Source organism: Schistocerca americana, chromosome 1, assembly GCF_021461395.2.
Source record: "Schistocerca americana isolate TAMUIC-IGC-003095 chromosome 1, iqSchAmer2.1, whole genome shotgun sequence".
In the NCBI taxonomy this organism is placed as follows: domain Eukaryota; kingdom Metazoa; phylum Arthropoda; class Insecta; order Orthoptera; family Acrididae; genus Schistocerca; species Schistocerca americana.
In genome coordinates this window covers 273,230,464-273,257,689 of record NC_060119.1, presented here as the reverse complement: position 1 = coordinate 273,257,689, position 27,226 = coordinate 273,230,464, and the positions used below count along the sequence as shown (strand labels likewise).

At 44.8% G+C, this 27,226-nt stretch overlaps 1 protein-coding gene across 1 annotated transcript in view; it reads right to left on the bottom strand.

The window, feature by feature from the left end:
- Nucleotides 1-27,226, bottom strand: part of LOC124621966 (potassium channel subfamily T member 2) — a 700,004-nt gene that overhangs the window by 420,110 nt on the left and 252,668 nt on the right. The window contains exon 5 of the mRNA XM_047147499.1: nucleotides 1,593-1,676. Coding sequence (XP_047003455.1) covers nucleotides 1,593-1,676 — 84 coding nt within the window. The remainder of the gene's footprint in view (nucleotides 1-1,592; nucleotides 1,677-27,226) is intronic.

The following is a 27,226-nucleotide window of genomic DNA, read 5'->3' as shown; positions in this document are numbered from 1 at the left end:
TCGAATGGTCGAAGGTTTCTATCACTCGGCAATTGCGAATTATGAATGCAACATATAAATTTATAAATGAAAGTTTGCAATTAAATAAAATCTGCAGGTACTATCTTAACGACTTTAAATGATGAATACGATAGTAGACGTACATTTGAGACTGCGGTATATTTAAGCAAAACACTTATTGGTGTCGATGGTCCAGCAATTAAATAAAATATAAGTTGAATAACAGGGAAACAATAGATTCCTACGTCACGTAATTAGTTATGAACAACAACATAGCTCGCGAGACATTCACTTCTGAACACATACTACTTCTTCTCTGCAGAAGCCACGGAAATCACACAAGAGCACAGGTCGGCACTCCGAAATATTTCTATCCTCCGCGACCACGCGCAAACTGCTCCACACTCCAAGCCTCTCTCAAAACCGTGCGTCGGCAGCGCCGTCGCGTCCAGCAATCCGCGTCCTGTCCCATACTATACAGCACCCCCTGAACTACCTCGTGTCCTCTCTAGAAATGATTGGTTGGCTAGAGCGCTCCCGCCATATCTTCAAGCCAACGCACATTCACAAACATAATGAAACACTATCTAAATACTAGATTTACATTTAAATAACTTGAAATTAAATAAATGTTCCTACGGCTGGACCATAAATACGCTCTGACACACATTATTAAATACATAAACAAATTAAATAAATATATATAAAAGGAATAGAACAAAAAGTAGGCCAGTTGCCTAATGTCCCTGTGCTTTCTAAAACCAAGTTCTTCATGAATAGTATATATCGGATATACTCAAAGACATAGATGAATAAATATATTTATAAGCATCTTCAACTTTTGTGGTCCTGTCCTCCTCAGTTGCGCGTAATACTACGGTATATTGATAATTTTCACTTATGGACCGTCTGACAGCAACTGAATAAAACACAATTTTAGTGCCATACGCGTTTCGCCTTTATCTTCTGCAAGGCATCATCAGTGGCCTGGAATATGTACATATGTTAGCTATTTTATTTACATTTTTGTCACTGTGCCTATAGGTTATAAACAGTGCTTAACGAATTATAAATAAGTATTTACGCATAAGAAGGTAAACAGTTGAGTCAAAACAACCAGTTGATTTCAAGAAATAGAAGAAGACCTAAAAGAAGCAGGGATCAGAAGGGAAATAATAAATGCAAGAGACAAATTCAGTAACAAATTTATGAATACGAAATTTGAAGTAGACGAAAGAAAGGAAACACGTAAAATACGGACAGAGCAAAGGAAACAGGAATACAACCAAAGAACGAAGAGATTTTGGGAAGAGAATAAGAAGATGGAAACAAGATAAACTGAATAATCATGTTACATTCAAATTAATCATTGTCCTCGGTAAAATATGTAATAATCTGCGAAAACTATAATAATAATTTATTACATTTGCAATAACATCATTTGATGTTATGGTAGATCTTCTCTGGAATTAAAGTGTGATTTTTAAAAAAGTGATTAATTTTTAACGAAGTTACCTGCCGGTATCATCAACAATAGAGTGTTTAGTTTTTCTGGATAAAGATAAGGCGGCATCCGTACAAAAGATACTTACGAACATATTCTCGAGGGAGTGCTTGGCCAGCCAGCAGTTGAGGAATACCGGGATGAACAGGTTGCGCAGTGGTGGCCACAGGAGCTGAAATACAAAAGAGACATGAATTTACAGCAAATGAGGCTTTCTCTTCTGTCGGTGAGAGCCTATCATCACACTATACGTAAAAGAAAAAATAATCACCTGAAATGTACACTCACCACAGAGCCAAATTAATGTCTGATGGGAACGGGTATCAGTAATCTGTCTAATACAAGGTTCCACTGAGATGATTGTGAGAAACTGAAGCGCAGGTAGCTGCTCCTTTGGAGAGCGAGCGCTTCCGTTACCAAGCGAATGCAACAGTGCCATTTTCAGACAACTGGAATGTCGTCAGACGTCATACATCCGTCGGGGTGTAGCGTGAGCTATTGGCTGCGAGCTATACGTCACGAGAACAAAGCAGCTGTCTGTGAAGAGGCAGGGATTGCGCAACCTGCTACGTCCAACCCACAAATATTGTGACATCGGAAAGAGTCAACTGCGATGTCTGGGTTCCACTCATCTCAGTATCGGCATGAGCGAGTGTCGTTGTCGGTGCTTTCTGAGACGTGTGAAAAATCACTTTTTTCCTAGTCTTTTGAGTGCTTTTATGTGCCCAAACCGTGACATTCTCTTCCGTACCAACCTCTAGCCCTCGCATCCAACGTCCTCAAATATGTGTTGGATGTGTTGCAATATTTGCACTCCCCTACAGTTTTTACCCACTGCAGGGCCCTCTAGTACCTGTTCCCAGATATCTTAACATATGTCCTGCAGCTTCTTCCTGTTAGTGGTTCCAACATATTTCTTTCTTCACCGAATGCCGGCCGCTGTGGCCGAGCGATTCTTGGCACTTCAGTCCGGAACCGCGCTGCTGATATGGTCGCAGGTTCGAATCCTGCCTCGGGCATGGATGTGTGTAATGTCCTTAGGTTAGTTAGGTTTAAGTAATTCTAAGTCTAGAGGACTGATGACCTCAGATGTAAACTCCCATAGTGCTTAGAGCCATTTGAACCATTTTGAACCTTGTCCATCTCTCTGTGCATCTGCTAAGATCAATTTTTCTCACGAAAGGTAGAGGTAACAATTTGAAACGGATGCCAAATACTGAGGTATACGTTCCCTTGGCGGTGTAGAAAGTTTTAATTTCTAAATCAATGGCAAGCGAGCCGGCCACAACACATCTCCTCCACGTCCAATCCAACGACTTGGGAATTATCTCTGCAACTCATTTCTAGCCATCAGCGAAAAATGTGCCGGACACCGATTGTGTTGATACCACATTCTGTTCCTTGTTCCTAAAGGATTTCTTCCAAAAACAGACATAATATTTCTTGCAGGAATGTGGTGTACTTCCTACTATTAAGATTCTCTTCGATGAAACAGAGGCCTGTAATTCTGTCCTCCAGAATCCCACACCGTACATCCACAGACCACGGCTTTTGGTGTGCAACGTGCCGCAGCCAAAATGGATTTTTGAATCTTTGCCGATTCGGCAGAGAACTTCCTAGTTCACCTAATTTTCTGCATCCTCCCGCAGCACCACATCTCAAACGCTTCGATTCTCTACTGTGTTCCAAATGTACTTTCTCAGAAATATCTTCCTCAAATTAAGACAAATGTTAGATACCGGTAGAATTCTTATGGACAAGAATGATCCTTTCGCCTTGCTAGTCTCCTTTTCATATTTTCATTCCTTTGTCTGCCATGTATTACTTTGCTTCCAAGGCAGCAGAATATCTTAACACGTTCGGTGTCGCCGTCCAGCGAGGCGCGGTAGCTGCGGTAACAAGCGGCCGACGCCCCGCGTAGCGTCTCTATCGGCGCCGTCTAGTCTGCTTTTCGTTTATTGAACGGGTCGAATTTGCCTCAGTCCGGGCCCGGGCATTCTGCAGTGTAAGTCGGTTGCGATTTGGCTGTCGGCTTATCTTTATACCATTCCGTGGTGAAACTTGGGCAGGCAAGTGCATTTGTTTTCAAATTATCGTTCCTTATCTATAAAAAATATTTTCAGCGTAATTACGCACAAATTTTATTTTTGTAGATATGTCTAAAACACATTTTAATTTATACTTATCACAAATTTACTTTCAGCAGGAAATAATTTCCTCTTACGTTCACGCCCGTTTTGAGACATGTCTACAAAAATTAAATTTGTGTTTAATTACGCTGAAAATAATTATTTTATTGATAAAGATTCCGGAATAGTCCCCCATTCGGATCTCCGGGAGGGGATTGCCAAGGGGGAGGTGACCACGAGAAAAAGATTGAATAATCAACTACGAGTCGGGGTGTGGAATGTCAGAAGCCTGAACGGGGAAGAGAAGCTAGAAAATGTGAAATGGCTCAATCTAGATATAGTATGGGTCAGTGAAATGAAATGGAGAGAAAACAAGGATTTCTGGTCAGATAACTATTGAGTAATATCAACAGCAGCAGAAAATGGTATAACGGGATTAGGATTCGTTATGAATAGTAAGATAAGGCAAAGACTGTGGTACAGTGAACAGTTCAGTGATAGGGTTGTCTTATAAGAATCGACAGCAAACCAACACCGACGACGATGGTAGGATTCGTTATGAATAGGGACATAAGGCAAAGACTGTGTTACAGTGAACAGTTCAGTGATAGCAGAATGAGATTTTCACTCTGCAGCGGAGTGTGCGCTGATATGAAACTTCCTGGCAGATTAAAACTGTGTGCCCGACCGAGACTCGAACTCGGGACCTTTGCCTTTCGCGGGCAAGTGCTCTACCAACTGAGCTACCGAAGCACGACTCACGCCCGGTACTCACAGCTTTACTTCTGCCAGTACCTCGTCTCCTACCTTCCAAACTTTACAGAAGCTCTTCTGCGAACCTTGCAGAACTAGCACTCCTGAAAGAAAGGATATTGCGGAGACATGGCTTAGCCACAGCCTGGGGGATGTTTCCAGAATGAGATTTTCACTCTGCAGCGGAGTGTGCGCTGATATGAAACTTCCTTTCTTTCAGGAGTGCTAGTTCTGCAAGGTTCGCAGGAGAGCTTCTGTAAAGTTTGGAAGGTAGGAGACGAGGTACTGGCAGAAGTAAAGCTGTGAGTACCGGGCGTGAGTCGTGCTTCGGTAGCTCAGTTGGTAGAGCACTTGCCCGCGAAAGGCAAAGGTCCCGAGTTCGAGTCTCGGTCGGGCACACAGTTTTAATCTGCCAGGAAGTTTCATATCAGCGCACACTCCGCTGCAGAGTGAAAATCTCATTCTAGAAACATCCCCCAGGCTGTGGCTAAGCCATGTCTCCGCAATATCCTTTCTTTCAGGAGTGCTAGTTCTGCAAGGTTCGCAGAAGAGCTTCTGTAAAGTTTGGAAGGTAGGAGACGAGGTACTGGCAGAAGTAAAGCTGTGAGTACCGGGCGTGAGTCGTGCTTCGGTAGCTCAGTTGGTAGAGCACTTGCCCGCGAAAGGCAAAGGTCCCGAGTTCGAGTCTCGGTCGGGCACACAGTTTTAATCTGCCAGGAAGTTTCAGTTCAGTGATAGGGTTGTTCTTATGAGAATCGATAGCAAACCAACACCGACAGCGATAGTTCACGTATACATGCCGAAATCGCAAGCTGAAGATGAAGAGATAGAGAAGGTATATGAGCCTACTGAAAGGGTAGTACAGTGCACAAAGGGAGTTGAAAATCTCTACTAGACACAGGGGACTGAAATGCAGTCGTAGGGGAAGGAGTGGAAGAAAAGGTTACAGGAGAATATGGGCTTGGGACAACTGAGTTCTCTAATAAACTTCAGCTAGTAATAGCGAACAGTCTGTTCGAGAATCACAAGAGGAGGCGGTATACTCTGAAAAGCCCGGGTGTTATGGGAAGATTTCAGTTAGATTACATAATGGTCAGAGATTCCGGAATCAGATACAGGATTGTAAGGCGTACTGTAATATTTCTTGCTTATTCAGCCATCGTATTAGGCTCCAGGAAGCTATTCCCAGGGCAGTGGATATGCAAGAAGCATAGAGATGACGCAATGTGAGATGAGGTACCGGTTGCAGATGTTAGATTCGGTACCATTCCCGTGAGAAAGACCGCCTGCATGATGCTGCTGCTCAGTGATTGGCTGCTGTGTGCCGCGGTAGGGCGCCAAAACGTTTTAAACTTTAGTTGCTATTATTAATGAAACCTTCATTTTTTTAATTAAACATCTCTCAACAGCCAGCTATCAATCAGTCATTTCAAAATTATTAAAATCAAAGTATTACTAAAAACAAAAGACTGACGATATTACTGCCGATGCACTTCGGTGGCGTTCGGGTCACGCCTTGCTGGCTTGGCGCGCGAAGTGTCTCCGGCAATCCGGCTCTCCAGTTCTGACCGTTCCAGTAGACAGACATGTTGTCTGTTATAGCAGTATTTTTTTCATGCAATTTTATTTACTACAATTCCGACCGTCGCTAGGTACAGACATGTCGTCTGTAATAGTAGTATTTGATTCATGTAATTTTATGGCTCTGAGCACTATGGGACTCAACTTCTGAGGTCATTAGTCCCCTAGAACTTAGAACTAGTTAAACCTAACTAACCTAAGGACATCACAAACATCCATGCCCGAGGCAGTATTCGAACCTGCGACCGTAGCGGTCTTGCGGTTCCAGACTGCAGTGCCTTTAACCGCACGGCCACTTCGGCCGGCCATGTAATTTTATTCTCCAGTTCTGACGGTTCCAGTAGACAGACATGTTGTGTGTGGCAGGATGTATTTCAAGTTATTTTAGCCAGATATAATGACTGTGGAAAGATACGTTCAATACGTTGTGATCAAGAATAGTTTCTCGCGTCTATATCAATAAAAACGCGAGTGGCATCCCAAATGAGTTATAGTTTATTCGTAGCAGCAGTTTCTTGCGAAGTTAATTTCAGCCTCAAGAAAAAGATTCCACGACCTGCGTGCAGTTTTCTGCGCTCGGGACATCATCATGAAGACAGCAGGTTAGTGAAGTGTACAAGAACTCATGTATTCCACACAGGGCAATGGAAACAACTAGGCATCTCACGTGTACTGCATGCACAGTACAAATGTGCTCAGTGACACGTCATCTGCAGTAATGCAGAGGAGGTAAAGAAGGATTAAATTATTAACACTATCTCACTTTTATTCCTTTTTTCTTGCCGTAGTACCCAGGAGCAGATATAGACACAGATCACAACACAGTAATAATGAAGAGTAGGTTGAAGTTCAAGGGATTAGTCAGGAAGAATCAATACTCAAAGAAGTGAGATACGGAAGTACCAAGGGATGACGAGACACGCTTGAAGTTCTCTAAGACTGTAGATACAGCAATAAGGAATAACTCTGTAGGCAGTACAGTTGAAGAGGAATGGACGTCTCTAAAAGGGGACCTCACAGATGTTGGAAGAAATACATGGGCACAAAGAAGTTAAGTACGAAGAAACCATGGGTAACAGAAGAAATACTTCAGTTGATCAATGAAAGAAGGAACTACGAGAATGTTTAAAGAAATTCAGGAATACAGAAAGACAAGTCGCTGAAGAATGAAATAAATAGGAAGTGCAGGGAAACTGAGACGAAATGCCTGCATGAAAAATTTGAAGACATCTTAAAAGAAATGATTGTTCGAAGGACTGACTCAGCACACAGGAAAGTCAAAACAGTCTTCGCTGAAAATAAAAGCAAGGGTGGTAGCATAAAGAGTGCAATGGGAATTCCACTGTTAAATGAAGAGGAGAGGACGGATAGATGGAAAAAATACATTGAAGGCCTCAATGAGGGGGAAGATGTGTCTGATGTGATAGAAGAAGAAACAGGAGTCGATTTAGAAGAGGTAGGGGATCCAATATTAGAATCAGAATTTAAGAGATCTTTTGGGGGACTTAAGATCAAATAAGCAGAAGGGGTAGATAACATTCTATCAGAATTTCTAAAATCATTGAGGGAGGTCACAACAAAACGACTCTTCTCGTTGGTGTGTAGAATGTATGAGTCTGGCGACATACCATCTGACTTTCGGAAAAACATCATCCACACAATTCCGAAGACTGCAAGAGCTGACAAGTGCGAGAATTATCCTACAATATGGTTAACAGCTTATGCATCCAAGTTGCTAACAAGGATAATATACAGAAGAATCGAAAAGAAAATTGAGGATGTGCTAAATGACGATCAGTTTGGTTTTAGGAAAGGTAAAGGCACCCGAGAGGCAATCCTGATGTTGCGGTTGACAATGGAAACAAGGCTAAAGAAAAAAAAAAAAAGATACGTTCATTGGATCTGTCGACCTGGAAAAAGCGTGCAACAATGTAAAATAGTGCAAGATGTTCGAAATTCTGAGAAAAACAGAGATATGCTGTAGGGAGAGACGGGTAATATAAAATATGTACAACAGCCAAGAAGGAATAATAAGACGACAAAGAACGAAGCGCTCAGATTAAAAAGGGTGTAAGACGGGGATGTAGTCTTTCCCTCCTACTGTTCAATCTGTATATCGAAAAAGCAATGATGGAAATAAAAGAAATGTTCAGGAGTGGAATTAAAAATTCAATGTGAAAGGATGTCAATGATACGTTTCGCTGATGACATTGCAGTCCTGAGTGAAAGTGAAGAAGAACTGCATGATATGCTGAATGGAATGAACCGTCTAATGAGTACAGAATATGGATTGAAAGTAAATCGAAGAAAGGTTAAAGTAATGAAAAGTAGCAGAAATGAGAATAGCGAGAAACTTTACGACAGGATTGATGGTCACAAAGTTGATGAAGTTAAGGAATTCTGCTACCTAGGCAGCAAAATAACCAATGACGCACGGAGCAAGGAGGACATCAAAAGCAGAATAGCACTGGCAAAAGGGGCATTCCTGGCCAAGAGAAGTCTACTGGTATCAAACAGGCCTTAATTTCAGGAAGAAACTTCTGAGAACGTATATCTGCAGCACAGCATTGTATGACAGCGAAACATGGACTGTGGGAAAACCGGAAGAGAAGAGAATCGAAGCATTTGAGATGTGGTGCAACAGGGGAATGTTGAAAATTAGGTAGATTGATTAGGTAAGGAATGAGGAGGTTCTAAGATGAATCGGAGAGGAAAGGAATATGTGGAAAACACTGACAAGGAGAAGGGACAGGATGATAGGACATCTGTTAAGACATCAGGGAATGACTTCCGTAGTACTAGAGGGAGATGTACATGACAAAAACTGTAGCGGAAGACAGAGATAGGAATACATCCAGTAGATAATGGAGGATGTAGGTTGCAAGTGCTACTCTGAGGTGAAACCAGTCAGAAGACTGATGACTCCCTCCTTCCCAGAAAGATAAAGAACTATAAACTGAAAACAAATGCACTTGCCTGGTCAAGTTTCAGCACAAAATGGTAGAAAGATAAACCGACAGCTAAATCGCAATCGACGTTCACTGTAGAGTGCCGGGCACGGACTCAGGCAATTCCGATCCGCACAGTAAACGAAGCACAGACTAGACGGCCTCGATAATCAGAAAACGCTTGGCGTGGCGTCGACCACCTGCCGTTCCACGGGCTACCGCGACTGGGGCGGAGTACCGAACGTGTTAATTTCCTCTACTTCGCGGACCCCTATTTTTATGATAAGTTTATCGTTAACCTTATTACTTTAGTTTTTCTTCGGTTTACTCTCAGCCCACATTCCATACTCATTACACAGTTCATTCTATTCAAAACATTCTGTAATTCGTCTTCACTTTCACTGTGAATAGCAATGCCATCAGAGAATCTTATCATTGATATCATTTCGCCCTGAATTTTAATTCCAGTCTTGAATCTTTCTTTTATGTCCGTCATTTCTTCTTCGATGTGCAGACTGAATAGTCGAGGAGACTTACACTCTTTTCAATCTGCGCAGTTCGTTCTTGGTCTTCCAGTCTTATTGTTCCCTTTTGGTTCTTGTACATATTATATATTTGCCGTCTTTCCCTACAGCTTACTACTATTCTTCCCAGAATTTTGAACCACTTGCACCAGTTTACATTATCGAATACTTTTTCTTGGTCGACAAATCTTGTGAAGGTATTTTGATTTTCCCAAGTCTTAGCTCCATTATCAAGTGGCAACGTCAGAACAGCCTATGTGGTGCCTTTACATTTTCTAATACCAAACTAATCGTTGTCAAACAGATCCCTGTTTTTCTTTTGCACTCTTCTGCATTCTATTGTTGTCAGTAAGTTTGATAGATTGGCTCTTAAGCACTTTGTGTGATAATTCTCGCACATTTGGGCCGTTACAATCTTCAGAACTGTCTGGATGAATTTTTTTTTTCGAAAGTCTTGTGGTATGGCTGAAATATCATAATCTACACACCAACTTATCGTTTTGTTTTCATGTACCTTAATGATTCTAGAGATTCCGACGCAGTTTCATCTACGCCTTCTGTCTTCTTTCATTGCAAGTCCTCCAAACCTTTGTCACACTATCTCTATAGTAATAGTATAGTGCATCTTCCAAATCGACTTTCTTTCCTTCTTCTATCACGTTATCGGAGAGATCCTCACCATCCCAGAAGCCTTGAATGTATTGTTTCCAAGTATCCGCTCTATCTTCCATGTTTAACAGCAAAACTGTTCCTGCATCTATGTTGCCAGCTTCGTTTTAGTTTTACTGCAGGCTGTTTTGACTTTTCTTAATGCTATATTTGACCTTCTGGCAATTATTTCATTTCATACTATTCCTCAAGCCATTTTTCTTCTGCTTCCCTTTACATCCTATTTATTTCATTCTTAAGTGAAATTTCCGGTCACAAAAACTGACAACGGCTGGGAGAGCGGTGTGCTGACGACATGCCCTTCCGTATCCACATCAAGTGACCCTGTCGGTTGAGGACGACACGGCGATCGGCCGTTTCCCGTTGGGCCTTCCGGGGCCTGTTCGGACGGTGGAGAAGTAACGTATTACTGCCTTTGATCGCCTATCTTCTTTTCGTGATATCCATTATTGCAGTAATTATAGCATTACCGAACTTCAAACGTACATAATCATTTCTCAGTAAGTAACGTACCCCTTCGCACGATGACTCTTCCTGACGATTTTCTTGAACGCCACCTACTCTTCATCATTCAATATTGTTGTCTGAGTCTATATCTGCTATTGAGTACGCTTTACATTTCAGTATCTCACTTCGGGGTCTCTGTATAGCCATGGTTTAACACACCTGGAATCTGCCCAGACATTTCGACCCTCTACAACTACACTTCCTCCTCTCGTGATTCTTGTGCAGTGTATTCACTATTATTAGCTGAAATTTATTGCAGAACTCAATTAGTCATTCTACTGTCTCATTCCTACCACCAAGCCTACACTCTCCCATAACAGGGTGGGCTTACTGGTAGTTGGGAGCTCCAACGTCAGGCGCGTAATGGGGCCCCTTAGGGATATGGCAGCAAGAGAGGGGAAGAAAACCAATGTGCACTCCGTGTGCATACCGGGGGGAGTCATTCCAGATGTGGAAAGGGTCCTTCCGGATGCCATGAAGGGTGCAGGGTGCACCCATCTGCAGGTGGTCGCTCATGTCGGCACCAATGATGTGTGTCGCTATGGATCGGAGGAAATCCTCTCTGGCTTCCGGCGGCTATCTGATTTAGTGAAGACTGCCAGTCTCGCTAGCGGGTTGAAAGCAGAGCTCACCATCTGCAGCGTCGTTGACAGGACTGACTGCGGACCTTTGGTACAGAGCCGAGGGGAGGTTCTGAATCATTGGCTGAGACGGTTCTGCGACCGTGTGGGCTGCAGATTCCTCGACTCGCGCCATAGGGTGGTGGGGTTTTGGGTTCCGCTGTATAGGTCAGGAGTCCACTACACGCAGCAAGCAGCTACACGGGTAGCAGGGGTTGTGTGGCGTGGACTGGGTGGTTTTTTTAGGTTAGATGGCCTCGGGCAAGTACAGAAAGGGCAGCAGCCCCAAAGGGTGCGAGGCAAAGTCAGGACATGCGAGGACCAAGCAACAATCGGTATTGTAATTGTAAACTGTCGAAGCTGCATTGGTAAAGTACCGGAACTTAGAGCGCTGATAGAAAGCACCGAAGCTGAAATCGTTATAGGTATAGAAAGCTGGCTGAAGCTAGAGATAAATTCAGCCGAAATTTTTATAAAAAGGCACAGACGGTGTTTAAAAAGGATAGATTGCATGCAACCGGTGGTGGCGTGTTTGTCGCTGTTAGTAGTAGTTTATCCTGTAGTGAAGTAGAAGTGGATAGTTCCTGTGAATTATTATGGGTGGAGGTTACACTCAACAACCGAGCTAGGTTAATAGTTGGCTTCTTTTACCGACCTCCCGACTCAGCAGCATTAGTGGCACAACTAATGAGACAAAATTTGTAATACATTTCACATAAATTTTCTCAGCATGTTATAGTCTTAGGTGGAGATTTCAATTTACCAGATATAGACTGGGACACTCAGATGTTTAGGATGGGTGGTAGGGACAGAGTATCGAGTGACATTATACTGAGTGCACTATCCAAAAATTACCTCGAGCAATTAAACAGAGAACCGACTCGTGGAGATAACATATTGGACCTACTGATAACAAACAGACCCGAACTTTTCGACTCTGCAAGTGCAGAACAGGGAATCACTGATCATAAGGCCGTTGTAGCATCCCTGAATATGGAAGTAAATAGGAATATAAAAAAGGAAGGAAGGTTTATCTGTTTAGCAAGAGTAATAGAAGGCAGATTTCAGACTACCTAACAGATCAAAACGAAAATTTCTGTTCCGACACTGACAATGTTGAGTGTTTATGGAAAAAGTTCAAGGCAATCGTAAAATGCGTTTTAGACAGGTACGTGCCGAGTAAAACTGTGAGGGACGGGAAAAACCCATCGTGGTTCAACAACAAAGTTAGGAAACTATTGCGAAAGCAAAGAGAGCTTCACTCCAAGTGTAAACGCAGCCAAAACTTCTCAGACAAACAGAAGCAAAACGATGTCAAAGTTAGCGTAAGGAGGGCTATGCGTGAAGCGTTCAGTGAATTCGAAAGTAAAATTCTATGTACCGACTTGACAGAAAATCCTAGGAAGTTCTGGTCTTACGTTAAATCAGTAAGTGGATCGAAACAGCATATCCAGACACTCCGGGATGATGATGGAATTGAAACACAGGATGACGCACGTAAAGTTTAAATACTAAACACCTTTTTCTGAAGCTGTTTCTCTAAATCCTCGCACAAACGAAAAAATGGCTGACATCGAAATAAGTGTCCAAGGAATAGAAAAGCAACTGGAATCACTCAACAGAGGAAAGTCCACTGGACCTGACGGGATACCAATTCGATTCTACACAGAGTACGGGAAAGAACTTGCCCCCCTTCTAACAGCCGTGTACCGCAAGTCTCTACAGGAACGGAAGGTTCCAAATGATTGGAAAAGAGCGCAGGTAGTCCCAGTCTTCAAGAAGGGTCGTCGAGAAGATGCGCAAAACTATAGACCTATATCTCTGACGTCGATCTGTTGTAGAATTTTAGAACAAGTTTTTTGCTCGAGTATCATGTCGTTTTTGGAAACCCAGAATCTACTCTGTAGGAATCAACATGGATTCCGTAAGAGCGATCGTGTGAGACCCAACTCGCTTTATTTGTTCATGAGACCCAGAAAATATTAGGTACACGCTCGCAGGTAGATACTATTTTCCTTGACTTCCGGAAGGCGTTCTATACAGTTCCGCACTGTCGCCTGATAAACAAAGTAAGAGCCTACGGAATATCAGACCAGCTGTGTGGCTGGATTGAAGAGTTTTTAGCAAACAGAACACAGCATGTTGTTATCAATGGAGAGACGTCTACAGACGTTAAAGCAACCTCTGGCGTGCCACAGGGGCGTGTTATGGGACCACTGCTTTTCACAATAAATATAAATGACCTAGTAGATAGTGTCGGAAGTTCCATGCGGCTTTTCGCGGATGATGCTGTAGTATACAGAGAAGTTGCAGCATTAGAAAATTGTAGCGAAATGCAGGAAGATCTGCAGCGGATAGGCACTTGGTGCAGGGAGTGGCAACTGACCCTTAACATAGACAAATGTAATGTATTGCGATTACATAGAATGAAAGATCCTTTATTGTATGATTATATGATAGCGGAACAAACACTGGTAGCAGTTACTTCTGTAAAATATCTGGGAGTATGCGTGCAGAACGATTTGAAGTGGAATGGTCATATAAAATTAATTGTTGGTAAGGCGGGTACCAGATTGAGATTCATTGGGAGAGTGCTTAGAAAATGTAGTCCATCAACAAAGGAGGTGGCTTACAAAACACTCGTTCGACCTATACTTGAGTATTGCTCATCAGTGTGGGATCTGTACCAGCTCGGGTTGACGGAGGAGATAGAGAAGATCCAACGAAGAGCGGCGCGTTTCGTCACAGGGTTATTTGGTAACCGTGATAGTGTTACGGAGATGTTTAGCAAACTCAAGTGGCAGACTCTGCAAGAGAGGCGCTCTGCATCGCGGTGTAGCCTGCTGTCCAGGTTTCGAGAGGGTGTGTTTCTGGATGAGGTATCGAATATATTGCTTCCCCCTACTTATAACTCCCGAGGAGATCACGAATGTAAAATTAGACGGATTCGAGCGCTCACGGAGACTTTCAGACAGTCGTTCTTCCCGCGAACCATACGCGACTGGAACAGAAAAGGGAGGTAATGACAGTGGCACGTAAAGTGCCCTCCGCCACACACCGTTGGGTGGCTTGCGGAGTATAAATGTAGATGTAGATGAACACTATCGTCTGTAGCTTGCCGTACTATCGTGTTGCAATCCCTCATGATTCTTAGACTATCATCCCCCTTCACCTATTGAATTACCGTTCATATACTTTCTCCATCTCTTTATTTTCCTCTTATGATGTCGGCACGTACCTATTTCGCTGGCGTTGGTTTCCTGTCGATTCTGGTGAGAAAAACCCTGAACTATTCACATAAGTCACCCTTCACCCTATTTCCCTGTTCAGAACAAATCCCACTTCCGCTATACGTTTTTCTGCTGCTGTTCATATTATCCTACATTCGTCTGCCCAGAAATTCTTGCCTTCTTTCATTTCACTTCACTGACTCTCACTGTATATATAGATTGAGCTTTTGCATTTCTCTGTTTAGATTTCACACTCCGACTTGCAGAATGATACCCTTTCGTTGGCCAGTCAGTTTCTCACAGTTGCATCCAGGTGAGGAACTAATACAGATTCTTTTGCCAACTCAGAGATCATCATGACACTTTTTCAATTACCGTCCAAATGCATTATGTATACACATAGCGTGTCCTTTGAGCAGTGGTTTACATTGCCATCTGCGTCCTCATGACCTCTTTCATTGCTAATTCTTCCACCACTGAGAAGGAGTTTCTCACCAAAAGTACAAGATATGTCTCCAAAATCTAACCGCATTTTTGCTCTCTTTGACAAGGTCATTGGAATAAAGAGTGTAACTTCTCATACTGGGAGTCTTCGGCCGTTGTTGCTGATGACTTTTTTCAAAATTTAAGCAGTGGCTGTGTTCGAATCCTTGACCCAGGATGTCTAGTTCCTGTAGATGAGTCGACGTAAGTTGATTCCTGACAGTTGTAGTGTATTGCGCACGGCAGCTTTGTGGGTCCATCTCAACCAATAATGTAGAGCGATTTTTTAAACGTCTCTATGGTAGTGTCTCAGTGTCGTCACATGTTTTTACATGGCTATTGTTTCCACTGGGGCCAAAGAGATACACAAGTCCCATGATGCATGTCACAGCTCGTGGCACTACAGGTCTTACAAGTGGCAGAAACCATCTCCAGCTGGGATCGAGTTACTATTTGAGACCACTGTAGTACTTTATAAAATGGCTCAAAGGGCTCTGAGCACTATGGGACTCAACTGCTTTGGTCATCAGTTCCCTAGAACTTAGAACTACTTAAACCTAACTAACCTAAGGACATGACACACACCCACGCCCGAGGCAGGATTCGAACCTACGACCGTAGCATCAGCGCAGTGGTTTATAGCTGTGGACTTAAATAGACTCAAGCTCTTGAAAACACATGACAAAGTTAAGGGCTTTCTTGGATATCTTTCCATTGCCACTCTGAGCTCCCGCCTAGCCCCGGACGTAGCCAAGCTTCTGCGCTGTATGGCATGTAAGGCAACTTGTGTGACGTCACAAGTTCGTTTCGGGGCCCCGGATTTGCTGCAGGCCCAAGTTTTAACGTGTAGCCATTAGCGCTTCGCAGTTGAAAACTGGCAACACCGTTGCAAGCTGTCAGGGATCTTCTTGCGTCGTCTCGACCGTTGTTGAAGACTCTACAGCTACACCACGGATTGATAATGATGATGATGATGATGATAATAATAATAATAATAATAATAATAATAATAATTGTGGTGTCACCGGCAGACACCACACTTGCTAGGTGGTAGCTTTAAATCGGCCGCGGTCCATTAGTACACGTCGGACCCGCGTGTCGCCACTGTCAGTGATCGCAGACCGAGCGCCACCACACAGGGCAGGTCTCGAGAGGCTTACTAGCACTCGCCCCAGTTGTACGGACGACTTTGCTAGCGACTACACTGACGAAGCCTTTCACATTTGCCGAGAAGATAGTTAGAATAGCCTTCAGCTAAGTCAATGGCTACGACCTAGCAAGGCGCCATTAACAGTTTATATTCTTTATAAGTACCGTCAAGAACGATGTATACAAATGATGGATTATAGTTAAGTATCCCAGCAGCTACGTACTTTTCTTTATAGCATTCATTCCGTATCCTGTTTCAGACCTCACGCCAGCCTGCGTGAGTTTAACGCGTGCATTTTCGGCCTTCTCTAGCAATACAACAAGTGGCGACGAGGATGGGATACGAACCCACGCGTGCAAAGCACATTGGATTAGCAATATTTACAAACTGTTTGTGCGTCGGTCCCTACTGCAGCAAACTATCTGGACGATATTGTGATCTCAGGAAAGACAGAAGAAGAACATTTAGTCAATCTCAGAACATTATTTCAGGTATTGCGACAAAATGGTCTTCGCTTGCGGAAGGACAAATGAGTGTTTTTTGCTCGTGACTTACCATATCTGGGACATGTAATCAATGCCCAAGGCATACACCCCAGTCCCGAGTTCCTCCGTGCCATACAAGACTTGCCTTCGCCGCAGAATTTGAAGCAGCTACAGAGTGTGCTGGGAAAAATCAATTACTACCATAAGTATATCCCGCATGCCTCTTCCATTTCAGCTCCGCTTCATCGCTTACGCCGTAAAGGTGTTCCGTTTGTCTGGACGACGGAATGCGAACGCACCTTTCGCCAGTTGAAATCGGCGTGGCTTTCAAATACTTGCTTTACGCCATTCGATCTCCAGAAACCCCTTTTGTTGATGCATCGGATTTCGGGATCGGTGCTGTGCTTGCGCACAAAGATGGATCGCATGATCGCCCTATTGCCTTTGCGTCAAAATTGCTCTCATCTGCGCAAAGAAATTATTCACAGATAGAGAAAGAAGCTTTGGCTCACGTCTTTGGTGTTACTAAGTTCCATGATTTCTTGTATGGTCGTCACTTTACCATCATCACTGACCACAAACCTTTGACATCGCTTTTTCATCCGAACAAGCCTGTACCTCCACGTACAGCGCAGAAATTCATTCGCTGGTCTCTTTTCCTCTCGCAGTACCGCTACGATATCTTGTATCGGTCCGACCGAGCGAGGTGGCGCAGTGGTTAGCACACTGGACTCGCATTCGGGAGGATGACGGTTCAATCCCGTGTCCGGCCATCCTGATTTAGGTTTTCCGTGATTTCCCTAAATCACTTCAGGCAAATGCCGGGATGGTTCCTTTGAAAGGGCACGGTCGATTTCCTTCCTCATCCTTCCCTTACCCGAGCTTGCGCTCCGTCTCTAATGACCTCGTTGTCGACGGGACGTTAAACACTAATCTCCTCCTCCTCCTCTTGTATCGGTCCACTGCTAAGCACGGAAACGCTGATGCGTTGTCCCGTTTGCCTGTTGCTGAGGATAGAGCATTCGATTCTTCCGAGCTTGCTTGCATGTTCATTGATTCGGAAACCGATGACGTGGTCGAATCGTTTCCGATTGATTTTCGTCGTGTAGCTACAGCCACAGCTGCTGACCCTGTCCTTGCCACCGTTTTGCGTTTCGTTGCTACGCAATGGCCTTTGTCAAAGTCACGGATCGAGGATCCGTTGGTTCGCCGATTTTTTGCTCACAAGGAGAGACTTTTTGTACGACGTGGTGTTTCGTTGTTGCGTTCTGATAATGATCAGTCCAGAGTCGTGGTCCCACGTTCGTTACAGTCCTCTGTCTTACGGCTTCTTCACCAAGGACATTGGGGTATAGTGCGAACGAAACAACTTGCTCGTCAGCACTGTACTTGGTTCGGAATCGATGCTGCGATTACGAATATGTGCCCTTCTTGCATGGCGTGTGCCCAACAACAATCCGCACCGCCGCGGAGATTTTTTGCATGGCCAAAACCCACTTCCCCTTGGCAACGCTTGCACATCGAAATTGCTGGCCCATTCTGGAATGCTCGATGGTTGGTTGTGGTGGATTCATTCAGTAATTTTCCTTTTGTTGTCCGGATGTCTTCCACGACGTCATCTGCCACCATCCAAGCGTTGTCTGCTATCTTTTGCATTGAAGGTCTTCCACAAACTATTGTTTCCGACAATGGCCCACAATTCATGTCCGCAGAATTTCAGACATTCTGCAAGGCCAATGGTATTCAACATCTGACGTCCGCGCCGTTTTCGCCTCAGTCAAACGGTGGCGCTGAACGATTGGTCCGGACTTTCAAGTCACAGATGTTGAAGTTGAAAGAGTCGCATTCTCGGGAGGACGCGTTGTTGCTCTTTTTGTCCTCGTAACGCTCTCAGCCCCGAGATGGTCCCTCGCCGGCTGAGTTGCTCCACGGTCGTCCTCATCGAACTTGATGTCTTTGCTGCACCCGCCGCATCAGGTTCCTGTGCAGCGGCAGACTCCTGCTTTTGCTCCAGGCGACGTTGTATTCTATCGCACCTATCGAGGTTCACGGCGTTGGCTCGTAGGGCGCATTCTTCGCTGCCTCGGCCGCGCGATGTATTTGGTTTTGAGGGCCTCTGGTGAGGTGCGTCGGCATCTCAATCAGCTGCGCCTCTGTCGTCGCACGGGTTCTGCCGCTCCCCGTCTGCTTTCAGCGACGGTGCCGTCCGGTCAGCGCCATGGGGACCCATCTACTGGCTCGCCTCATCCCCAGGTGTTACCGACGATGCCTTCCGTTTTGCCCCATGGCGACGCGCCGCCTCCGCCGCCGCCGCCTGTTCTCCCGCCCGCGACGCCCGCAGTGGACGCGTCGCTGCAGCCGCCGGACGCCTCCCTGGGTCACGCGCCGCCGATCGCTTCCCGTGACCAGATGTCCTCCGCCATGGACCTCTTGCCCGCTCCGGACCACATGGCGTCTTCGCGCGTCGGGTACCGCGACGCGATGGAGGTCGACCCTTCGGCCCCTCCTGTCTCTTTACGGGCGCATACACCTCATGTTGGCGTGCACCCTGGACTAGGTTTTCAGGCGTTTCCTAGCTCCCCTCGGACCGAATGGCCGGGTGCAGGTGGCACAGCCTCGCCTGTTGTTAGGCTCCCCACCTCATCGCATACGTCAACATGGGGTCCTCCCCACGGCGGGCGGAAGCCATATAACACGACCGTTCGCCGATTTGCGGGGGAGGAATGTGGTGTCACCGGCAGACACCACACTCGCTAGGTGGTAGCTTTAAATCGGCCGCGGTCCATTAGTACACGTCGGACCCGCGTGTCGCCACTGTCAGTGATCGCAGACCGAGCGCCACCACACGGCAGGTCTCGAGAGGCTTACTAGCACTCGCCCCAGTTGTACGGACGACTTTGCTAGCGACTACACTGACGAAGCCTTTCACATTTGCCGAGAAGATAGTTAGAATAGCCTTCAGCTAAGTTAATGGCTACGACCTAGCAAGGCGCCATTAACAGTTTATATTCTTTATAAGTACCGTCAAGAACGATGTATACAAATGATGGATTAAAGTTAAGTATCCCAGCAGCTACGTACTTTTCTTTATAGCATTCATTCCGTATCCTGTTTCAGACCTCACGCCAGCCTGCGTGAGTTTAACGCGTGCATTTTCGGCCTTCTCTAGCAATACAATAATAATAATAATAATAATAATAATAATAATAATAATAATAATACTAACGACAATACCGGGCGCAAGTTGGAAAATCTATTGGTAAAGAATTATTTGTTTTATTTCTTTATTTTGGCTTTGGGTTACAAGGAGCATACAGCCAACAACGGTTATAAAGCGCCAAAGAAACGTAACCGAAAAAAAAGCACAGTAGCACAAAATTAAGAAGTTTGCAAAAGAACATTCTTAAAGTAATATAAAAGTGCAGTTAGACGAATATTAGACAGCTGATGGCAGCGATGGCAAACTCCGTACATCATACAATAAGCACAACAGCTGAAGAGTAGAATTGCAAGTAACATCATATAACTGTGTGAGAAATATGCAAACAGACAGATGTACTTAAAAGAGAAACCCAAAATGACAAACACAATACAACCAACGATATGAACAATAGCGCCAGTAGACACTGACATAGCCGGCCTCTGGTGGCCGAGCGGCTCTAGGCGCTTCAGTCTGGACCATGCGACCGCTACGGTCGCAGGTTCGAATCCTTCCTCAGGAATGGATGTGTGTGATGTCCTTAGGTTAGTTAGGTTTAAATAGTTCTATGTTCTAGGGGACTGATGACCCGAGATGTTAAGTCCCATAGTGCTCAGAGACATTTTTGAAAACAATGACATAACGCCGGACCTTGTGGCCGAGCGGTTCTAGGCACTTCAGTCTGGAATCGTGCGACCGCTACGGTTGCAGGTTCCAATCCTGCCTCGGGCATGAATGTGTGAGATGTCCTTAGGCTAGTTCGGTTTAAGTAGTTCTCAGTTCTAGGGGACTGATGGCCTCAGATGTTAAGTCTCATAGTGCTCAGAGCCATTTGAACCATTTTGAACACTGACATAAAATGCGCAAGAGAGCAGAAATGAACATGTAACATAAACTACTGGCCATTAAGATTGCTACACCAAGAAGAAGTGCAGATGATAAACGGGTATTCATTGGACAAATATATTATACTAGAACTGATATGTGACTACATTTTCACGCAATTTGGGTGCATAGATCCTGAGAAATCAGAACCCAGAACAAACACGTCAGGCCATAATAACGGCCTTGGTACGCCTGGGCATTGAGTCAGAGCTTGGATGGAGTGTGCAGGTACAGCTGCCCATGGAGCTTCAACACGATACCACAGTTCATCAAGAGTACTGACTGGCGTATTGTGATGAGCCACTTGCTCGGCCACCATTAACCAGACGTTTTCAATTGGTGAGAGATCTGGAGAATGTCGTGGCCAGGGCAGCAGTCGAACATTTTCTGTATCCAGAGAGGCCCGTACAGGACCTGCAACATGCGGTCGTGCATTATCCTGCTGAAATGTAGGCTTTCGCAGGGATCGAATGAAGGGTAGAGCCACGGGTCGTAACACATCTGAAATGTAATGTCCACTGTTCAAAGTGCCGTCAATGCGAACAAGAGTTGACCGAGACGTGTAACCAATGGCACCCTATACCATCAGGCCGGGTGATACGCCAGTATGGCGATGACGAATAAACGCTTCCAATGTGCGTTCACCGCGATGTCACCAAACACGGATTTGACCACCATGTTACTGTAGACAGAACCTGGATTCATCCGAAAAAATGACGTTTTGCCATTCGTGCACCCAGGTTCGTCGTTGAGTACACCATCGCAGGCGCTCCTGTCTGTGATGCAGCGTCAAGGCTAACCGCAGCCATGGTGTCCGAGCTGATAGTCCATGCTGCTGCAAACGTCATCGAATTGTTCGTGCAGATAGTTGTTGTCTTGCAAACGTCCCCATCTGTTGACTCAGGCATCGACACGTGGCTGCACGATCCGTTACAGCCATGCGGATAAGATGCCTGCCATCTAGACTGCTAGTGATACGAGGCCGTTGGGATCCAGCACGGCGTTCCGTATTACCCTCATGAACCCACCGATTCCATATTCTGCTAACAGTCATTGGATCTCGACCAACGCGAGCAGCAATGTGGCTATACGATAAACAGAAATCGCGATAGGCTACAATCCGACCTTTATCAAAGTCGGAAACGTGATGGTACGCATTTCTCCTCCTTACACGGGGCATCACAACAACGTTTCACCAGGCAACGCCGGTCAAGTGCTGTTTGTGTATCAGAAATCGGTTGGAAATTTTTCTCATATCAGCACGTTGCAGGTGTCGCCAGCGACGCCAACCTTGTGTGAATGCTCTGAAAAGCTACTCATTTGCATATCACAGCATCTTCTTCCTGCCGGTTAAATTTCGCGTCTGTATCACGTCATCTTCGTGGTGTAGCAATTTTAATGACCAGTAGTGTAGTATGTGATACATGTATTCCCAAGAATACTTGTATTTATCAAAACGGTGGAGTAAAACAGTAACACTGGTAGGTAAAGGGTAACCTCTCGCAACCAATTTTTTATACACGCCTGTTTGTGCAGTCGTGTACTTGGAAAATGCCAATATGTTGGGATTAAGAAACGCTATTGCAGCTGTGACCTTATCGCAGTGTCCGTGTCCCAGCCTCATGCGATTGACAGAAGTCACATGCCGTCTAACGAAGCTGCACCGAGGCGAACGATGGTCGAGAAGAGATGTTTGGTTGCATGGCCGCCAAGTGGGCTCCTTTAGAGTGCTGAGGAACTTGCCATTCACAATCACAAGCGTGATGAGCAGCCTTCCGTATCGTCAGTATGAGATCCGTATGAGGGATCGGCGTTGGGCGTAACTGGCCTTCTGGCTTGACAAGGCGATCAGCACTTTCATTATGAAGAATGCCATGATGCCCTTGAATCCAGAGTAACTGAACTTCAATAAACAATGTCTGCGCGTATTTTATGGCCTCCAAGACGACCAGAACATACATGTTGGTTATCAAACGCTGGATGTTGCAGTTTCTGCTCGACACTTTGAGAGTCCGTAAGTATATGGACGAACTTGAATGTCCGGATACCATAATGAGTAGCTCCCCTAATGGTCAGTAGCTCCACTGTGTAGATAGAAGATTGAGGTGGAAGCGCAAATATTTGGTAGGCGCCACTAGAAGCGCAAAAGAAGGCGTTTCCCATACAGCAACGTAACGTGGTTGTAAAGATTGGGGAGACTCTTCAGTTATTATAGGGAGACAAAATAATACAATAAACAATAATTTAAACAAATGAAACTAAATGTATCAAACAAAACAACAACAATAACAATAACAACAACAACTACTACTACTACCACCAGTAATAATAATAATAATAATAATAATAACTAACTTGTTCAAGAAACGATGACAAATTTGGAGAACTCCAGCAGCAAGAGAAAATAGCACATATTTTCTTGTACACAAGTTCTATGCACCTATCTTTTCTTTCCACGAATAAGTCTATAACTCGTGAAACTTCCTAGCAGGTTAAAACTGTGTGCCGGACCGAGACTCGAACTTGGGACCTTTGCCTTCCTCGGGGAAGTGCTCTACCGACTGAGCTACCCAAGAACGACTCACGCCCCGTCCTCACAGCTTTAATTCCGCCACTCGCCTCCTACCTTCCAAACTTCACAGAAGCTCTCCTGCGAACCTAGCTGAACTAGCACTCCTGGAAGAAAGGATATTGCGGAGACATGGCTTAGCCACAGCCTGGGGATGTTTCCAGAATGAGAAGCATCTATCTACACAGCGGAGCTACTGACTATCAGGGGAGCTATTCATTATTCGGGAAACATCCCCAGGCTGTGGCTAAGCCATGTCTCCGCAATAGCCTTTCTTTCATGAGTGCTAGTTCTGTGACGTTCGCAGGAGAGCTTCTGTAAAGTTTGGAAGGTAGAGGACGAGGTACTGGCAGAAGTAAAGCTGTGAGGACAGGGCGCGAGTCGTGCTTGGGTAGCTCAGATGGTAGAGCACTTGCCCGCGAAAGGCAGAGGTCCCGAGTTCGAGTCTCGGTCCGGCACACAGTTTTAATCTGCTAGGAAATAGTTTGGACAAGAAGAGAATAGAAGCTTTTGAAATGTGGTGTTACAGAAGAATGCTGAAGATTAGATGGGTAGATCATGTAACTAATGAGGAAGTATTGAATAGAATTGGGGAGAAGAGGAGTTTGTGTGCACAACTTGACAAGAAGAAGGGATTGGTTGGTAGGACATGTTCTGAGGCATCAAGGGATCACCAATTTAGTATTGGAGTGCAGCGTGGAGGGTAAAAATCGTAGAGGGAGACCAAGAGATGAATACACTAAACAGATTCAGAAGGATGTAGGCTGCAGCACGTGTTGGGAAGTGAAGAAGCTTGCACAGGATAGAGTAGCATGGAGAGCTGCGTCAAACCAGTCTCAGGACTGAAGACCACAACAACAACAAACTGAAGCAGTTTCAACTTTGGGAATTCTTTTGATAGTTCGGCAAACACTTTCCGTTCAAAAGTTCAACAAACTGAATTTGGGGAAAGTCTTGAAATCTCCTTCGCATCTGAACAATTTGCAAATCCAATATCTCATAAGTTAGTGCCCTCAGAGATGTCTTTTGACTGTCACAGAACGATAAGTTGCCAGTCAAACACAAGCTGCATTTAATGCATTCATCAACGAATGTTTCCCTTCTTAACTGTTGTAAGTTTCTCAAAACAGTTCTTATTTCCTCGCGACAAGGAGTTACACTGACAGCTTTGGACTGAAGAACATCATAGAGATGATCAACATAAATAAAGCACGCTCGGTAGAAGCAAAGCAAGTAGACAAACGTAGGATCATCCATTCGTCGTTTCATTCCAAAAGCACAGCTCAAAGATTGCGGGTCCCACTGTGAGTCTGTATCATCAATAATATAATTAAAAACACTATATAGATTTGAGAAATGACTAGACATTGTTGAAACTGCCCTTTAAAGAAAGTTCCAGCAAGTATTGCATGCATGTGGCAGTTTAAATCCTTTCTCAGTTAGGAACACCGTTCGTTTTGATGATTTGCTGAAAAACGAATGGAATGCAGTAAGACCACTTACAAACATGCGTACTTGTCGTATGATTTTGGGGGCATGTAACAGTATCAAATTCAGTTGGTGTGCGCAACAATGAATAAAAAACGGATAGGGACAGAACTGCTACACCAATTGTTGTAGTCCTCTTTCTCTGCCCGCCATTATTGTCCTGTGTGTGTAAGACATTCGAATGTCTCCTCAAGTTCCGCCTAGAGTAGTGATTGGAACATGAGAACTTGCTTCCGCGGACGCAAAATGGATGCCGTGAAGTCAGAAGTACTTACGATAATAAATTTATAAACAGCCGACCAGTTGCAATGGATAAAGACATTCTTTACCTAGGTTTCGACAAATATAAATTTGTCTTCTTCAGAAGGTAACTATTTTACATTAGTAAGGACTAGTGTGCCATCGCAGTTACCTTCTGAAGAAGACAAATTTATATTTGTCGAAACCTAGGTAAAGAATTTCTGTATCCATTGCAACTGGTCGGCTGTTTATAATTTTATTACTTGAAACCGTTGCTGTTGTGCAGCTATGTAAAAAAAAAAAAAGCTTACAATAATATTACCTCGCTTGCGATGGGCACTGAAAACTCGATCTTTACTAACGAGTATTTAACAATCTTATTTCTTGACTTTTTGAGGGCGTAAGACAATATCCTGACACCTTGAACTTATCAACAAATTGCAACTGCTGAATCTCCCGGAGGTGATTCTACGGGTTATATACAGTTTGCTTGGATGCTGTACCGTATAAATCTGCGATCGGGACAGTGTGTTGTATGGGCTCCGCTAATGTCTCGTGGCCTCCCACAAGGCGCGATACTGAGACCGTTACTATATGCCATACATGTCACCGACCTAGCGACCTAGAAACTTTGTTCAGCTCCACCGTCAGAGTTCTTCAGTATGCGGCCGACATCGACGCGTGTGAAATGTTGGCGCATAGGAGTTGACAATGGGTTCACTTTGCCACCTGTCAAGTCAGTTGTGATACTTACGAGGAAACGGCGTAATACCTTCTCATCTCAGCTTCATCTTGGCTCGTACACATTTCCTGTTCGGGCACATGCTAAATTCCTTGGCATCTACTTCGACAGTAAACTCACGTGGACGCGACATGTTGCGTACCTCGTCGCCAAGGTGGATAACAGTGTGAACATCTTGCGTGTGCTTGCCCAAGTATGGAGGGGATCGGAAACTATTATTCTTTTGACTCTGTACAAGGTTTTGATCCGTTCTGTCTTAGACTAAGGTAGCATTGTCTACGGCGTTGCAACGCAATCAACTTTGCGCAAGCTCGATGTTATCCATTATAGAGTGATCCGTCTTGTCCTCAGAGCCATGAAATCAACGCCCACCAACCCTCTGCTAGTGGAAGCATCCGTAATGCCGTTGTCTACAAGACGTCAGATGTTGTCTGATATTTTTCTCCTCAGTCTATCTTCGATATTTGATTGTGCCTCACTTAAGGCGGTGGTTCGATTCTGGAGACTCATACAGGCACCTTGTGGATGACGACTGCCCAGAACTTCTTCAAGATACACTGGTCGCAGTACCCCTTGTATACACATGGTTCTACATCTGAGGCGTGTGTGAGATACGCCTTCTTTTGCGCTTCTAGTGGCGCCTACCAAATGTTTGTGCTTCCACCTGAATGTTATATATACACAACGGAGCTACTGGCCATCAGGGAAGATATTAAACTTCCTGGCAGATTAAAACTGTGTGCCCGACCGAGACTCGAACTCGGGACCTTTGCCTTTCGCGGGCAAGTGCTCTACCAACTGAGCTACCGAAGCACGACTCACGCCCGGTATTCACAGCTTTACTTCTGCCAGTACCTCGTCTCCTACCTTCCAAACTTTACAGAAGCTCTCCTGCGAACCTTGCAGAACTAGCACTCCTGAAAGAAAGGATGTTGCGGAGACATGGCTTAGCCACAGCCTGGGGGATGTTTCCAGGATGAGATATTCACTCTGCAGCGGAGTGTGCGCTGGTATGAAACTTCCTGGCAGATTAAAACTGTGTGCCCGACCGAGACTCGTTGGTAGAGCACTTGCCCGCGAAAGGCAAAGGTACCGAGTTCGAGTCTCGGTCGGCACACAGTTTTAATCTGCCAGGAAGTTTCATATCAGCGCACACTCCGCTGCAGAGTGAATATCTCATTCAGGGAAGGTATTCATTATTGTATCCGGACATTCAAGTTCGGCATGATACTTACGGACTCTCAAAGTGTGCTGCATAAATTGCAACATCCCGCGTGTGATAAACAGATCAACAGGTACGATCTGGACGTCTTGGCGGCCGTAAGAGACTCGCAGACGTTGGGTATTGCCGTTCAGTTACTCTGGATTAGAGGACATCACGGCATCCTTCATAATGAAAGTGTTGATCGCCTTGCCAAGAGGAGTATTGCTGAAGGCCAGTTACGAACAGCGCCGATCCCTTATACGGATCTCATATCGACGATACGGAAGGGTGCTTGTCACGCTTGGAATTGTGAATG